Raw genomic sequence first — 18,599 nt, 5'->3', positions numbered from 1 at the left:
CGTAACTTGCACATTGTAATAATTTTAGCTTAGTAAGAAGAGTCATTGTGATATTTTACATGATTCAATTACTGTTATAAGCATACTCGAACGCAAAGGATCATATCTATCTTTTCATGCATATATCAGTTTTGGGAACGAAGCAGATTCTTCTGCGAGGGCTTTTAGCGAGGCTCCTGCTCTTATTTATTGCAATTGGGAAACAGACCCATCATTCTACTCTCGTTATGCATTGCGTTATTAAACGTGCAAGATAACATTTGGCAACTTGTCGATGGAAATACGGGTCTTGCAGATGTATTTTTTGTCTGGAAAAATTTTTTTTTTCAGGCACCTAATCTCACCCTGAGAGCATTATAGTTTAAACTTGTGTTCCTCAGACTTTGTAGTTAAACTGCTGCAATTTTATGTCATTATCCAGGTGCAGATCCCGTTGGTCATTTGTTTGCAACGGCAAAAGATGTCAACAAAGCTGTGGAATCTTTAGTTCAAGTAATGACGGACGATGAGGCAGAGTAATAATATTAAATATAAAGGCGCTAGACAATTAACACATTTTATTCGGGAAGAGCGTTTGAGAAAATTTTATAACAGCTTTGTTCAAGCTACTTTATACTTATTTCATTGGTTTTCCCACGGCAACCCTTCTTGGAATAAATAATAAAGTTCGGTCATATACTAATTCTCTAAAGTAGCTGTCGACATGAGTCGAAGATCTCCGAAGATGATCGTATTCGTTCCGAGGATCTTCGGTGGAATTAATAGGTTTCATGCCATAACCCAGAACAACTTAACGGGTTTGGCGCGTTTTATTAAAGCTCGGCTATAGTTTATTCTTGAAGACATGTAAACTCGTCGATATTAGCCGTGAAGCAACAGTAACAGTTAAGTTACAAGGAGCTTGCTGATGGGTTTTGCAAAGCCAACTCATTTTAGCTTTAAATGAAAGTTGTGAAAACAAATTTAATGGAACATTATGTTAATTCATTTGTAGTGTATTGAATAATTTTCGTCGAAATTTTGAAATGGTTAAGTTACCATGGAAACGTTAGGAACAACTCCACGGTTGACGATATTGAATAGTAAATTCGCGATTTTAGTTATCTGAGGTAAGAGTCTTCTAAGAAAGATATTATGCGTAACGAAAGTGCTGAAGTTTTCTGTTTTTTATCTGATATCCAGCCATACCAATTAAGCTAGTTAAAGGTAACGTTTCAACCTTGTGGTTAGTTTTATGTATATTCAACAGACAAGCTTCCAAGCGACATTTTATGTCCTTGCGTATTTTAATCCGTTCTGCCTTCCCCAGGATGGTTAGAGCCCAGACAGTTAAATAAATTAACAACAAAGTTTTTCTTTTTTGGTTTTAAGTGAGAACTTTGCCATAATATTCAATTCTCTTACGGTTTAGATGGTTTACAATGTAATCCTGGAAAGTTTCGTTGCTCCTTATGGCATAATGGAGGAATATTTTCGTATTGAATAATGTTATTTTCATATTATTAGTTGAATGGTATGTAAATTTTTATACCGTAATAAACTGCTATTACTTGCTAAAGTCTATTTAACACTTAATGACTGGTCTCGCAAGAAAACCGTTAATTTTGTTTTCGTAGAATCTCAAATCAAATCGTGGATTCAAAGAGTGAACAATCAAACGGAACAAAATGATTTGTTATACTAGCACAACAAAGACATTTATATGGTGGTCGGCCAACATGCAATGTTGTCTACTTTTGGCGGGAAACAGCTTCACTTCGGTGAAAGTCATGTGACCGGCTCGAAGTACATGTAGCCGAAGAAGGCACACGGTGTTGGAGAAACATTTTTACTAGTGTAGAATTTTTTTTTTTTTTTCAGAATAACGATTCGAAAATAATATTCACTCCCTAAAATTGCTTACTATTCACGTAACAGTCTATAGTTATCAGCTATTGAACCGTAAGCCACAATCAGAATTTTATCAAAATATGCAATATACCGCGCAGTTTGTTTACAGGCACTTAATTATACCACTAACCTAACTAGCCGATATCCCGTGCTCCAACAACACTCCCGTTTGGTTTATTTGATCTAATCTGTAATGGCAAGGAATGCGGGGCGCACGCCAGTGACCGACAGGCATTGGGAGAAATAGGCATGGAGAAAATATCTCCGTATCCCAAACATACTTTCATTGCAGCTATTTTAAATTGTTGCCTTTTCCTACGTGGCAAAAATATCCTACACCCCCTATCATTGCAATGGAGTTTACATGGGTAATTGCTGAGTACATCACACGGAATTAGTCTTTAGTTTCTCGAATGGTTCAACTCGATAAAAAAAGCTCTCGCGTTGAGAACAAGGAGAAGCTGTGTGCAATGAATCTAGCCTCTTTCAGGCGTCTAGTCAGATGAGGCGCAGCGCGAAAGAAATGGCGGAGCAAAAACAAGAAAGGAGAGAGAGACTTGGTGCGAGGAGAGGCTGCTGTTTACCTAGGGGTTAAACGTGCAGTAAACTGCTTATGGTATGAACGGTAAGTACCATGATCACCCGTACCAGACTCGTACCCAGTCGCTATTTACGTGTTTTTTTGGGGACAGAAGATTAGATTAAGGGTGGATTAAGGCACGCGAGTTGTCATGGGAAGGGTCGAAGCGCGCCCCTTAATCCACCCTAATATCCAAAAACACGTAAAAAGCGACTGGGTACGACTGGTTTTTTTTTTGTTTTTTTTAACAGTGAAATTGACAAGACATGGAGCCGTTGAGGGACTGTTCAGTCGAGACAGTAGCCGCGCACTTGAGGCGTTATTTTATTTGATCGATCACCGCAGATTTTTCTAGATCGATGCCGTAGATCGACGCGGCCATGCCAAGTGAATTATCTTTTCTGTTATAATGCGTCCAGTTATGTCTTTTCCGCGTGTTTGCCGGTCAATACAGTTTGTACGACTCGCTCGTAGTAATGTGCCCCTAAACAATCCGACTACATAGATTATTTACAAAGCAACTTCTAGAGTTTAGTTTCAATAGTTGTCTGTCTTTAAATTTCAGGATCAAATCCATGCTGTTATAATTATGATCACAACGCAATCAGGAGGAAAACTCTGTGATTATCGATTTCGTGAAATTGCTTGCCGAGGCAGTGTTTTGAACTAGTTTTTGCATACGAATCAGATGTGACACAAACCTTTTCGCAAGACGTGCTGGAACACAAGGCTGAGGACCCCGGGAACACACCACAATAGAGACTGTTTTGCCATCTGTAAAGAAGACTTCGATGTTTTTACAGACGGATAAATCAACTTTAATTCAATAAAAGCCATAAATAAAATGAGTCTTTTAAGACGAAAACATGGGTGGCGACATGTCCCACGATGCGTTTAAATGGATAGTTAATTAAAACAGGTGATAAAATTAGCTTAAGGAGTAATGGTACTGTAATTGAAATACTTCCCAATGACATTGCTTTTGGCTGTCGATTAAACAGTCTACAAGAACAAGTATATACGATCCAAACCTCGTCTTCTCGAAAGACAATTGCAAGGCTCCCGGTTCTCGAAGGAAATCAGTTGCCAAGCTTCTCTAAAGACTTTTCTTGTTTGATAGACAACCCAATAAGGATCGGAGCTGACTTTGGTTAAATTTCAAGATTATTTGATGCGCGGCAGTTAACGCAAATTAAATCCCATACAAAAATAGTTCAGTCAACTCTAATACATTTTTCAGGTGAGCTTCCTTAAATAGCAGGATAAAAATTAGAAACGAACACAGACTGGAAAAGAGATTTGGTATTTTAATCCTACGGATAAATGTGAGTGGGAGGAAGATGTAAAAGGTTTTTCCACTTATGATCTGTACCTAACACCTCTATCCCAAAAATTCATTTGTGAAAGAAATTATATCTTTCTGGCCTTATAACTCCTATACAGTTCTCAGCAGCTCAAATTGAAGCCGTCAACCAAAAAGAAACCACATCCTATCTACATTCTTGGTTGGATCATAGCGTGAACTCTAACTCAATTACGAATGAATAAACAATGCAGTTGCTTTAGTCTTTGCGACACATTTCCGGTGACTTTGTACACTCTGATGCAGCGGCAAGATACGTGTTGAAATCAATCAAACTGAATCCTATGGGACGCCAGGAAAATATTGACAGAGGCGATCGGCTTAAGAGGGTCAATGTATTTTCTCCTCAAAAGTGATCGGCGATCACACTTGATTAGCAAGATGAAGTTCTTGACGTGGATGTTTGTGAGTTTTCTATCTCAGACATTTGTAACATCTTCAACAAAAGGTAATGGGTAGCGAACTTTATTAACTTATCCGATTTGAATTTTCGATTATGTTCACTAAGACTTACATCACATTTTCTTGGTCAAGTGGAGTTGGGGCATTGATCAAATACTTATTTAGGGGAGTGTTCTACTCCATCTGCATCAACCCATTCGTTCATTTCTTAACAGTTGTATTGTCCAAGTCCCCGAAGATGGGAAGGGCAGCTTCAGTTTAAGTATTGGACTGCTTTTAGACATTTTGTAATAGATATATATCTAGCGAGTGATACAACGCATGTGACATACAATCGGTCGAACAAAATTGCACAGCTGCTTTGATGGGTCTGTAATGCTTTCTTCATTTAATGCGACACCTTAATTTGTACACATTATCCCCGTGTCGCTAGGCTTGGTGGTGGACGAGAGAAGTCTAACCGTACTCAGTCATTTTTGATCAGTCTTCAGAGCCTTTTTTTAAACTACAAAAAATAAACAAAGAAAGTACTTTAGTATGGCAAGGAATGCGGTTACCTCAGACATAAACAGTAACAGTTATACATTTCACAAAGGTTCTCTCAATAGTGAAACAATGCCAGGCGATATTCCACAACTTCTGAAGTTGTCACAGAGCATGCACACTGATAACCTCAGTCGGTCACAAGTCGTATGAAACCTACATGCTTCACAGCCTTTGATACAATTAAACACAATTTAATATATACTAGATATAAACCCATTACAACTTCTTCCAAATAATACAGACTGATCTTTGTTCGTTGCGGTCATCTGGTAGTCTCATAAACACATAACTGTGTTATTTCGTGGTAGAATTTGCCGATGCGAACAACCAGGTATTTCTCTTGCCATCAGCTGACGATTATTGGTTTGTTTTAGGGCAAAATTGATTTCAATTTAGACGGGTATTAGTCAAGTATCAGTGCGGTATAGTGTGGCGTTCATATATTTGACAAAACGTAATTAATTTGTGGTCAGTACGTTCCCCTCAGTATGCAACAAAGTCAAAATAAGGTCAGCTATTGACATACCACTTGGTAGAATATCATGAACACGGGGAAAATGGTTATTACATGCGAGTAATGTTTCCAAGTCAGTTTAAACTCCTCGATACCCATGCGGTACTCAGAAACATTCTGAGTTTTTACTGGTTAGAAAACGGCAATTAATTTAATTTCAAAGGTGACCAGATCGTAGATCTTTTGTGAAACAGCAACCTTTTATCAAGAGGAGTAAATATTTATTCGATGAGCATCTCTGTTACAGGATAAAGAAAACAGATTTCATGTGGTCAGTTGATGAAAATAGTTTCAGCCACCAGTAAAAAATACATAATCTAAAATTTCCAAACTGAAAAACAGTATTGCTCTCCGTTGTAAAGTTGAATTTTGAATAGCCACACGTTTAAAAACCTTGTACTTCAGTATCAAAAGGAAATCCAGCGACGTGTGTTTTCAATGTATTTTTGCACATATCAATACAGGTTATCTTAAATCAAGCTTCTAATCCTTGCACAAACAACACTATTAAGACAAACTCCGAAACGGACATTAAGCACGCACAATTGTAAAAGTGACAGTCGCTCACGCCGGTTACACGAGTATGATAAATAACGATTTTAAATTAAAAATGAGACGTTGTATTTCAGTTTCAATATGTGACGTGCACACAAGTAACAAAATCATCTAAACTGACCTGTTTACAATAGGAAAGCGTTCAATTTCCTATATTTACGTTTGGTATCAGATAAGCTCAATCAATGTTTTGCTTTCAGAGTTTCAATCTTTGACGTTAACTAAACATTTCATGAAATTTCTCATTGACTTAAAACAATCTTTGAAATATTGCTTTTGAACTTGGTGAGAAAAGGTGAATTGGACGTTTTGGATGGAAAGAAATGACAATCGTTATCTCTGAGAAAATGATCGTTGGCCGCGCTAGCCACTGATAATACTAGCCTCCATAGGGTTACTGTTGGGTCGCATACTTCTCGGTAGTTTGCCTCTATCGCTCGGGAAAATCACCAGCCACTATAAAGGCAGGATATTTTTAGCATGTAACTCAATTAGGTTGGGCTCTATTTTACCATGAAGCGAAAATAAATAAGTCAATATTGGTATATAAACCGATTTTAGGGGAGTACCCAACTTATCTTACCCAGATGCTTGTAAAAAATGCAGACGCGAACGGAAGAACGAGCAGGCGAGGTCAATTAAACCTTGTCTGCCCCCGATTCAAACGGGAGTCTTGAGGGTGGAAGGTCTTTTAGTTCTCAGTATCGAATGGCCGCCTCTGGAATATGATGCCTGCCCATATTAAAAGCCAACCTAATCCATTTTAAACATTTTATGGACAGTTACAAGGAATTGGACCATCTTATCATTTAAATTTTTAATTTTCTTGTTTTAATTGTTAGACTTGATCGTGATCCAATGCTTTGCTTTTATTTTAGTGTGTCTCATATCTTAATTTTTTATATATATTATCGTTGCATATTTGAGAATCTTTCTATATTTTTAATTTTTAACACGTCATCTTTTTCTTCTGTAAACATTTATATGACGGCCACTGGTTTTTCCGAGTGATTACTGTTCTGTGTTACCCTCAGACTATAACTACAGACTATACAGACTACAGGATCATCATCTGACCGCTACTCTTCCATAAAAGTACATAATAGCAATACACACTGCCTTCTCGCATGAGCTTACTGTTGTGATCATGAAAATCGCACTTGTAAGAATTACCTAACGCACACGTTTCATCCCGGGGGTAAGGGGGGTAGGCTTTGGTAGATTGTGCTCGAAAAAAAAGCTTATTATGCTTTTAGCAGTGCTCATATTTTTTAGAAATTATGCCAAAATTATGCTACTTTCTGAAAATTATGCTCTCTGTCACCGAAGTTATGCTACTTGGATTTTAAGGAAAATAAAGATCGCCAGTAGCTTAACTCTATCAATTTTGACTTTAATGAACATTCAGACAGTCCACCTTCCAGTCTTACAGTCTTCAGCATGGCAAATACGCATGTGCGCACCTCGAAAAGCCAAATGATATCCAAATCAACCATTTCTGGGTTCTGAATCCGGGTCAGAAAGTTACTTGTATATACTTGTTTTAGACGCCATCCAGGCAAAGCCCTCAGTTTAGTATAAAGACAACTATGCATGTACTCGAGGACGACGCCATCTTTGATCTAAGGCCTGAGGGGCCGAGCCGCCGAGCCATAAGCGTGGTGGCCTGAGGAGAGTCTCAGCCTCTCAGACATGTACGGGGTGACCTAGCTAGAGTCTTCCAGACCTCGATATTTTCCAATAACAATACAGAAGTAAAGTACAAACTGAATTATTCTAGAACTATGATGGGTTTTTTTTTGTTTTCAAGGCATAAAAGCTCGGATTATGCTAGCAGTGCTAAACTGAAATAAAAGCTTTAAATTATGCTCGTTTTTCTAAATTATGCTAAAAATTATGCTAGCACAATCTACCAAAGCCTAAAGGGGGGGGGGGGGGGGTATTCCAGTAGGTTTTATACGGGGAGGCTCCGCCCCAAGGTGTAACCCCTTACCCTTTCGTATACCATTTTGACAGAAAAGGAACCCCTTTTGCATACCTTTTATTGAAAAAGGCATCCCTTTCACATAGCTTCTTAAGAATGGCTGACTGTTAGGATCGAGAAACGCCGGTCAACGTCCCATTTGACAAATCGCTCATATTTTGCCCAAAGATACCCTTAGGTGACCTAATTCTAAAAATCATATTTAAAGGTTCCAGCGAATTTTTATTTTTCAGAAATTCGCGAAAATTTGAAAGCGCGGTCAAAGTGCGGTTTTTCGTGTAATAAAATGACCGAAATAAGGTGCGAGGACGAAGCGCTGCTTAAGTCTTAAAATAAACTCAATTGACTTCAAACTTCACACAAAAGTGAAACAACCACTCTAATTTATTCCTCGCTTTAAACTAGTCTCAGATATGTTGATATAGTGGTTTTCCGAACCATTTTAAAAATAGCTATGAAGCGTGTGGAAAATAACGGCAAAATATAGCTCATGTTTAACAGCATAAAAATGCATCTGGTACCTCACTTTCCGATTATTTTACATTACAGCCTTAAAATATCATTATTAAAGATATACCATGCCAAGTTTCATGCTCGAACTCGCAGTATTTCCCTTTGTGAAAAACGAAAATCTATGTCAATGTGTTGGGCGCAAATAACACAATAATTATGCACGAACCAGAGACAAATCAATTTCAATGGCGAAAGTAAAATGCTATCATTAATTAGAATCCCGTCAATTCACTGCTATCAGTAGAAACATAATGTCCACTGCATAAAAACTGTTTTCAGACGTTTTCGAACCATTGCGCGTTAACTTTGTTTAATTTCGTGTCCGCCGTCATGTCTAGTTTGTCATCGCGTGTATTTCCTTAATGTCAACAACACGTGAATGGTTGTCATAACAAACGCAAGAGATTTCCTGGAACCTTAATGTTTTCGATTCACCAAAACGCTTTAAGTTCGTTAAGACACAATAATGGGTCAACTTGGAATGCTTTTTAGCATCAAGGACGTTAAAGGACTGTAAATTAATCGAGTTGAAATATCTTGAAGCAAATCAAAATCGCGCCCTTATTCTAATTTGGTAAACAGCCGATCTCCGTTCAAGTTCAAGAAGTCGAGAAGTTAATCCGGCAATGTATTACCGGTACAACAACAAAATCAAACCGAGGTCATCAAAAGTGTAAGTTTAAAAGTGTAGTGGTAAGTTCCAAATAAATTTCGCCTATATAAATTGGAAACAAGATGTGAAACGGTCTGACCCGAAACAAATAAACAAAATATTAATACGACTAATTTAACCCGAAAATGTTACAGAAAACATACCTAAAAGCCGTCGATTCCCCTCGATACCACTCCGCATTGCCTTAAAGAGCCCAAGCTTTCTGCTGTAAGAATCAGGGGCCTCATGAATCTGTATTTATTATATCGGCAACCATGCTGCGTGGCTGATATTCGAGACTCAGTGAAAGTTGTCACACAACCGTACGAGCAGCCCAGTCACGCTTTCACTGCTCTTGCGCAAATGTTCAACATTTCGCAATTTACATAAACCGACTACAAGTTTAAAGTAGTGACAGTAGATTGAAATGCGCTTGTTAAAGCTGTCCTATCGAGGAACAATTATTTCTTGTTTTTGAATGGCTCTTAGTTGTAGCTACAGTCGGGGAGGGGGGGGAGAGGGTATTCCCGGAAATTTCGGATATCTGTATGCCGTGGAAGATTAAGTGGTCTCCAGCTCTTAACGCCAACACTGAAACACTAGATGATTCTCGAAGTATCACAGGGGTCACTAAGCTAAATAATTTTGAGTGTAGCTCCGCTGAGTCAATTAACCGTTGGCGCGCATATTGCATTGACCGTGGACAGGTGGAAAAACAGTTAAACCGGAAAAGCCTGTTGCACATTGTAATTTAGCGTTGTCCAACACGCAGTCGGTCTGGTTGTAATGTTAATCGTATTTGAGAGAATCTCAAGTTTTCTTTCGACACATACTGGGGTGACATACTACTAGATGGACGTGGCCGGGAGCTTTTCCGCGCACGAGTGGGAGAGGTATATCTAGTCCCATGTCTTTGCACCCGCACGGTAGCATACAAAGTTTCAGGTTCTTTAGGTCACCCTCCATCGCCAAGGCACAGGAGTCTTGCTGGTCGTGTACCAAAGGATGCTGGAGCTGTAGTATTTCTACAACTTCCTTTCCCTGACTAAAATTTCTCTCCTCTTCAGATGACTGAGCATGCATCTCATCAGGATCACTTTGGCGCATTGCAGCACTTAGGTGAGAGAAAAACTAGCACCTGAAAAAGACGAATATTATAAGGATCCCGGGCACTGCGCATTCCCGCGCCACCAGTTCGGCGTCAACCTTTCGGCCTGTCGTTTGACCAACGCGGAATTTTGCCATAAGATACGACTGCTGCTTGTCACTGACTGCCCTGAGAGCCCAAACCTTTTTTAAAACAACGAGGGCTTCCTGGTAACCTATTGTGGCTTTGAGTTAAGCGCCAACGCCTGCTCCAAGCAAGGTTTGTAGCACATTTTGGCTAAGTCCATAAGGGAATAGCTTTCAAGGGACTGAGTACATTTCTCCAGCGACAAGTGCCTCTCTAAAGTAGACACCCTATAAAAGACACGAATGCAGCGGCCTTGAAGACATCAATACACCCCTACCGTGCATGGTTACTATCTATGGAAACCTCAGCAGACGCTTCCTCGGTCACACCCGTTGATAATGGCACTGATGTTAAGGTCGCAGTCACTCTTCTCGGTTAAGCATGGCAAATTGACTGACTTGACTCGTGGCTCCCGGCCACGTCCATCTAGTAGTATGTCACCCCAGTATGTGTCGAAAGAAAACTTGAGATTCTCTCAAATACGATTAACATTACAACCAGACCGACTGCGTGTTGGACAACGCTAAATTACAATGTGCAACAGGCTTTTCCGGTTTAACTGTTTTTCCACCTGTCCACGGTCAATGCAATATGCGCGCCAACGGTTAATTGACTCAGCGGAGCTACACTCAAAATTATTTAGCTTAGTGACCCCTGTGATACTTCGAGAATCATCTAGTGTTTCAGTGTTGGCGTTAAGAGCTGGAGACCACTTAATCTTCCACGGCATACAGATATCCGAAATTTCCGGGAATACCCTCTCCCCCCCCTCCCCGACTGTAGCTACAACTAAGAGCCATTCAAAAACAAGAAATAATTGTTCCTCGATAGGACAGCTTTAACAAGCGCATTTCAATCTACTGTCACTACTTTAAACTTGTAGTCGGTTTATGTAAATTGCGAAATGTTGAACATTTGCGCAAGAGCAGTGAAAGCGTGACTGGGCTGCTCGTACGGTTGTGTGACAACTTTCACTGAGTCTCGAATATCAGCCACGCAGCATGGTTGCCGATATAATAAATACAGATTCATGAGGCCCCTGATTCTTACAGCAGAAAGCTTGGGCTCTTTAAGGCAATGCGGAGTGGTATCGAGGGGAATCGACGGCTTTTAGGTATGTTTTCTGTAACATTTTCGGGTTAAATTAGTCGTATTAATATTTTGTTTATTTGTTTCGGGTCAGACCGTTTCACATCTTGTTTCCAATTTATATAGGCGAAATTTATTTGGAACTTACCACTACACTTTTAAACTTACACTTTTGATGACTTCGGTTTGATTTTGTTGTTGTACCGGTAATACATTGCCGGATTAACTTCTCGACTTCTTGAACTTGAACGGAGATCGGCTGTTTACCAAATTAGAATAAGGGCGCGATTTTGATTTGCTTCAAGATATTTCAACTCGATTAATTTACAGTCCTTTAACGTCCTTGATGCTAAAAAGCATTCCAAGTTGACCCATTATTGTGTCTTAACGAACTTAAAGCGTTTTGGTGAATCGAAAACATTAAGGTTCCAGGAAATCTCTTGCGTTTGTTATGACAACCATTCACGTGTTGTTGACATTAAGGAAATACACGCGATGACAAACTAGACATGACGGCGGACACGAAATTAAACAAAGTTAACGCGCAATGGTTCGAAAACGTCTGAAAACAGTTTTTATGCAGTGGACATTATGTTTCTACTGATAGCAGTGAATTGACGGGATTCTAATTAATGATAGCATTTTACTTTCGCCATTGAAATTGATTTGTCTCTGGTTCGTGCATAATTATTGTGTTATTTGCGCCCAACACATTGACATAGATTTTCGTTTTTCACAGAGGGAAATACTGCGAGTTCGAGCATGAAACTTGGCATGGTATATCTTTAATAATGATATTTTAAGGCTGTAATGTAAAATAATCGGAAAGTGAGGTACCAGATGCATTTTTATGCTGTTAAACATGAGCTATATTTTGCCGTTATTTTCCACACGCTTCATAGCTATTTTTAAAATGGTTCGGAAAACCACTATATCAACATATCTGAGACTAGTTTAAAGCGAGGGATAAATTAGAGTGGTTGTTCCACTTTTGTGTGAAGTTTGAAGTCAATTGAGTTTATTTTAAGACTTAAGCAGCGCTTCGTCCTCGCACCTTATTTCGGTCATTTTATTACACGAAAAACCGCACTTTGACCGCGCTTTCAAATTTTCGCGAATTTCTGAAAAATAAAAATTCGCTGGAACCTCTAAATATGATTTTTAGAATTAGGTCACCTAAGGGTATCTTTGGGCAAAATATGAGCGATTTGTCAAATGGGACGTTGACCGGCGTTTCTCGATCCTAACAGTCAGCCATTCTTAAGAACATTGCATCCCTTTTCTAGACTCTTGTTAAGACTTTAGGTATTTAACAGGTAGTCCTTTACATAAACCTTATTGGTTTCCCTGGGCTTCCTTGCCTATTATACACATTGATATAGTTACTACAATTATAAATGGCAAAAATAAAACAAGAAACAAGAATAAACAATATTGCCAGAGAACATCAATCACAGCCAGAAGAGATGTTAACCGGCCAAAAACAACTATTTTATATTCAGTTCATGTTCGAATTCACATTGGAGTTAAATGACAGATTTCCCTACCCTTTCATGTACTTCAACTTGTGAAATCCCTACCCTTTTATATACCTGAAGCCTGATGATGGTATCCCCTTTCGGGCGGAGTTCCCCGTATGGGTCATTATATATTATATATATACAATCAAGGAGTTCTTGTTACAAACCGTGAAATCTCTTTCAGAAATAAACGGAAAGAAGAATCAGTCAGATAGTGCAGAAGCCAGGTTGAGACAGAACCTATTTCATACTGAGTACAATCCGGAATTAAGACCTGTTCTAAACAGGAGTGATAAAGTTACTGTGAAGCTTGGGGTCTCCTTGCATCAAATTATCAATGTGGTGAGAGTTTTAATTCTTGAAATTTCATTTAATGTTCCTCAAGTGTTGTTAGTAAATAATTTTGTAATGCTGTTATATTTCATTCTGAACACCCCTCTGTACGTGACAGACCTGGTGAAACCTGATTGTTCAACAGGTTTTTGACGAAAACTCTACCAAAGGCGGACAAAAATCGAACAGGTTGATCCAATTCTTCACCAAAACAACATCAGGGAGGTCATTGGTTTAAAATGTAATCAAACCTTACCTGTATATCATATCACTCTGTTTTGGCAAAAACATAGGCATAGAATGTTCAGCCTCATTGATAATTTCGATGCAGTAATTTCACTTTTACGTATCTACACTCTGAAACGCAATTTCTAGTGTTCCTGCTTTTTCCAACATATTAAACTGAAGAAACAATAACGGAATTCCAAACTCGTCACCTTTTCTTGCAGGGATGGAAAGCAAATTCTACACCAGGGAGAAATAAAATTGACCAGGGGCCAGGGAGGCCAACATTCCATGCACCAGGGAGAGTAAAATTAAAATAGCCAACCAGATTGGGTTTCACCAGGTCGGGTGTGTTACAGCTGCTGTGCAAGAGAATACACACACTTATAACTCATTGTATCAGGTGGTGAATTATTCCGTACATCTCTTCCCTTTCCTTTTTCTTCGAACCCTTTTGTCTGCCCCTTCCCCATACTGTATCCCTGGAGTGACTTTTACATGCTTAACATAACGCTGTAATCTTCTCTCAGCACTTTTAAGACGAACATCAGAAATCTCAACAATCTTGATGCATCATTAGATGATGGCTGCAGAGGTTGTCCGCTCTGCTCCTCCTAAGAATTTTTTTTAAGTATGTATTATTGTATTATAAAATCCACTGTACATAGTCTCATAACATATTTTAACTTGGATTTAAGTTTTACTGTTGTAAATAGCTATAGGTTTTTTTCTTCTAATTTAACTCGTTTTTGTTATGTCCCCGTATTAGTAGGGGAGTTTTTCCCCAGCTAGGTGGTTGATGACAAAGTTTCTATCTAGTTTCTATCTAACCATTGTATATCCTCCAATTAATTAGCTTTGTTTTACGTAATTTTCAGGACGAAAAAAATCAGCTGATGCAAGTTAGCCTGTGGATTCGTCAGGTAGTTTTAAGAAGTCATGTGCTCTTGTAATTCCTTCCTAAACTCAACAGGTTCGTGCTCCATTCTACACTGACCAAAGTTTACATCCCTGGCAATGTGCATCATGTGATTGAGTCAGCATGATCATGGCCTGATGATGGATGGCATTTTAAAAGCGTTTCGATAGTTTCGAGTTTTCGCGGTTTACAGTTCGTCTGTCGCAACTGGATAGTGCCATAGATTTTAATATAACTGCATAAATTCTCACGCGCCCATTGGCTAACTTTCATTGACAAAAAGCGTGGACAGACACGTGAATTTATAATTCATGCGATGTAGTTATTGTAAAAAACAAATTGACGTCAGCTTTTCACGTGTCTGTCATGGCCTTAGCGTTTTCTCAGTTGCTGCACCTACCCAATGGAATGCCTTGCCAGATAAGCTCAGAGATCATTCACAATTTTCCGTATCCTCAGCTAACTAAGCACTTAAAACACATTGATTTAAAGGAGCTTTTAACGTATGATTTCTGATGTAAATTTTTATTGTTTTAATTTGTTTTGCTTTTATTTACTCGTTCAAATTGTGAAGTGCTAATGAACTACACGGAATTAACGCTATATGAATGTTACTTATTATTATTATTATTATTGTTATTATTATTGTTATTGTTATTGTTATTATTATTGACAATGAATGTCGTCATATGACATTGTTAAGTCGGTCCACAGCTACTTTTACCCATGGCTCCTGACTCATGACTCGACTCATAGGCTCATTTGAATCACGAAATTCATGAATACTTTGTTCTCGTCACATTAAGCCAATCCTTTGTTTTGCAGGCCTGGTTTAACCCATTCTTGACTTGGAATCCATCAGATTACGAAGACGTGAAACAAATCAACATCAACGCCAAAGATGTGTGGATACCAGATATTTATCTCTATAACAAGTAAGTCGGTATGGACAATACTTTTGCGCTACATGTGAGAAGACATAAGAGATTTAAACTTGTAAAGCTAAGACTTCAAATAGAGCTATTCGATCGGAAATTGTCAGTAACTAATAAAATACATTAAAACCCCCATTTCAACAAACATGTGGTGATCGTCACTTTCGTTTGGTCAAAACAAAAAGTCAGTAACAATTTTCTTTATTTACAAATCACTATTTGACCACCGTGTCTCTACAGCTAGGCTTTGCTGGCCCCTTACTAGTCGAATAAATTAACAAGTTTGAAATGAGTTCTTTTTAAAGACTGGGCGACAAGGCAGTGTGTGTTGCTTTTTTATTCCGGATTGCTCGGGCTACTTGTTATGCCCTAAAGTTGTAGGAGTGGGGCGTGTAGAAAATCTTGAAATGTCTATTTTTAGTAGTGGTCGCCTAAAAATCATTTAACCTGAAATGACGTCACAATTTTCAAACATCCGTCATCATAGATATAATGTCAGAAAATCAGCAAATTGTTTCTTTTTGTATTTTTTGTTTTTACCAAAACGGACAATAATTACAGGAAATGTGTTTGTTCTCTGCAGTGCTGACGCAACCCAGGATGGGGCACTGGATCGATTCAAGACCAAAATAGTACTCAGTTCCAACGGACGGAACATGTGGCTCGGCCCAGTACTTTACACGTTCTCCTGCAAAATGAACGTTGACTTTTTCCCCTTTGATGAACAGGTGAGCATGTTTAAAGGTTATTATATAATAAGCCAAATTATTCTCGCATTTTGATTGGTTCTTGCTTATGTTGTATTGGAGGACAGGAAAAAAAAAGAGTAGATTCCATGTTGCCGTGCATCTGTCCAGTAATAGATAACAGAAGACGTCAAAATGTGGTAAGAACACCGGTGACACACTCGGCTATCGTCAGGTGTACTACATTTTTGTTCTTACCACATTTTGATGTCATCTGTGATCTATTACTGAACACTCGCATGGCAACATCGAGTCTATTTGTTAAATAGACCTCGCGAGTGTCAGGCTTATAAGCAAGGATACTCCTACTAGAGAATGCACTGATGGATCTATTACACATCGTTATTGTTTTTGTTGTTCTTCAGTTGTGTTCCATGAAGTTTGGTTCCTGGACATACGATGGATATCGAGTCGACGTTCAAATGGAAGCGGAGGAAGCTGACGTTAAGATGTTCGTCACCAATGGAGAGTGGGATTTGATTGGTGTCCCTGCTCAAAGGAATGAAATCATTTACGTGTGCTGTCCTGAACCTTATCCTGACGTCACATTTACAGTCCATATAAGGAGGCGTACCAAGTATTATTACGTCAACCTCATAATACCATGCGCACTAATAACATGTAAGTTTTTTGGAATGGGTTACGTTTGGTTATGCAAGCAAATCTGTCAAACATGCCTGCTACCAACAGTTTCTTCCCCATTTTCTTTTTCTCCTCCACTTCCTCCTTGCCGGTATGTTCCATTTCACATTACAATTGTGTCCTTTCGTTTCTAGCTCTGACGCTGCTGTCGTTCTTCCTCCCCCCTGACTCGGGTGAACGCATCACACTGGTAATCACCAACCTCCTGGCCATGACTGTGTTTATGTTGATAGTGGCGGAGATCATGCCTGCAACTTCTGAAGTTATTCCACTTATAAGCATTTACTACACTGGTATCATGTTTGAGGTGAGCTAACAATTGGAAACATTAAAAGACGGGTCCAGACACACGCTCATTCAACAGAGTCCATAATTCCTGATTATGTCATATATAGTTAGTTTAATTCCACATTGCTGCTTGATATAATCAATTTTTATCCTGCAATTAAGCATTCCAGTAGAGTACCATGCCAGAACCGAACCAAAGTGAATAAAGTGAATGCAGTTCTACAACTGAGGGTGGAAAGTTTACTGCACGAATAAAGTGCCATAATAATGTATAAAAGCAGGCAATCACTTTCTCGCAAACTGCGCACCTACAACGAAGGAACAACTCAAACCACGAGGCCATATTTTCTGTAGTTCACCTTAACACTCGCTCTATTCTGAACGGCCTAGTATTTCTAACAATTTTAACTCCTCTTGTTTATGGTTCAGGTCGCCCTTTCCTTGGTTGCAACCTGCATGGTCCTTAAATGCTATTACAACAATCCTTCAGTCTCGGAGATGCCCACCTGGGTTAGAACTATTGTCCTGAACTGGCTGGCAAAAATTGTGCGCGTCAAAGTTCCACCAGGATTGATAAACGTCATTGAAAAACACGTGCAGGAACAGGAGGAGGTTCTGGAGGAAATCCAGCATGAAGGACAGAACTCCATCATTCAACCAATCACACCCCGCGAAAGGTGTTTCACTTCAGTGGGAGATTTCTATTCTAAATCTCGAGGCAGCCTATTCTCTGCTGGACGAAACCGGTGTCGGACCTTGTCGTCTGAGAGAGATTCTAGTCTCTATGGAGAGACTTCGTCAACTCTTGGACTCCCCAGGTTGTATAACCTACAATATGCCAGCAGTTTGCGATCCATCAACGAAGCGCATCCAATAACGAGCCCTAATAATGTCCAATCGTCCTTTGAAGCCACCATGAAAGAGATGCTTCTGAAGCTCGACAATTTATTGAAGAACGTGCGAAGGCTGGTACATGTCGTGAGACAAAATGAAAAAAATGACATCAGGAGGGAGGAATGGAAAATTGTCGCCTCCGTCATCGATGCCTGCTTTTTCTGGGTGTTCATGGTGACTTTGTTTGTTTCGAGTCTTGTGATTTTTCTACAGGCTCCGAGTTATTAAAACGTCTCAGGATAAGTAAATATAAACAAACCAAAAGATACGCAAACGACTGAACTGATGTATGGAAGGACGCATGATGGAATGAAGGCATGGCCGACTGTCTGACATACTTACCGAATGAGCGACTGACTGACTGACTGACTGACTGACTACCTGAATGACCGACTGACTGACTGACTGCCTGACCGACCGAACGACCGACTGCCGGTCTGAATGACCGACTGACTGATTGACTGAAATTCAGCCAACGGGGATTTTTTAAATTAGTTTTTACGATGTTTCCCGGAGCTGTACATAAATGATATAATTATTTGATTGTGTAGAAAAATTGCAAAGTTTATTGACTGTTCAATAGAGAGGTACAGAATAGCAAATAAAAACACTTTTTCCACTATTACGTTTCGGTCTGTTCACTCTCTTATATTCTCAGTAGTTGTACGAAAGGGCGAAATTTGTTAGGTTTTAGATTTAATTCAAAGCATGATTACTCAGCGGCAAAGATGACGACGAGAGCTATTATACCAGCACACTAATCCCATTCTTACTA

At 39.2% G+C, this 18,599-nt stretch overlaps 2 protein-coding genes across 4 annotated transcripts in view; both read left to right on the top strand.

Annotated features, from left to right (window-relative positions):
* LOC145480940 (dystrophin-like) overlaps positions 1-1,558 on the top strand; it is a 71,875-nt gene extending 70,317 nt beyond the window's left edge. For all 3 annotated transcript variants that reach the window (XM_081459283.1, XM_081459285.1, XM_081459284.1), the window contains one exon: positions 422-1,558. In XM_081459283.1, the coding sequence (XP_081315409.1) occupies positions 422-519 (98 nt within the window). In that variant the 3' untranslated portion in view covers positions 520-1,558. The remainder of the gene's footprint in view (positions 1-421) is intronic.
* Positions 1,559-4,214: 2,656 nt separating this feature from the next.
* On the top strand, positions 4,215-18,528 carry LOC145480532 (neuronal acetylcholine receptor subunit alpha-7-like). Its single transcript, XM_081458770.1, has 9 exons — positions 4,215-4,281; positions 5,090-5,112; positions 12,921-13,184; positions 14,279-14,323; positions 15,145-15,254; positions 15,838-15,982; positions 16,366-16,621; positions 16,777-16,949; positions 17,360-18,528. Exons 1-9 carry the CDS (start codon positions 4,215-4,217, stop codon positions 18,050-18,052), a joined length of 1,776 nt encoding a protein of 591 aa, XP_081314896.1. The 3' UTR covers positions 18,053-18,528.
* The last annotated feature ends 71 nt before the right edge of the window (positions 18,529-18,599 follow it).

This window comes from Orbicella franksi, chromosome 3 (genome assembly GCF_964199315.1).
Source record: "Orbicella franksi chromosome 3, jaOrbFran1.1, whole genome shotgun sequence".
Taxonomy (NCBI): Eukaryota; Metazoa; Cnidaria; class Anthozoa; order Scleractinia; family Merulinidae; genus Orbicella; species Orbicella franksi.
The sequence above is the reverse complement of the archived record's forward strand: the minus strand, read 5'-3'. Positions and strand labels throughout refer to the sequence as shown.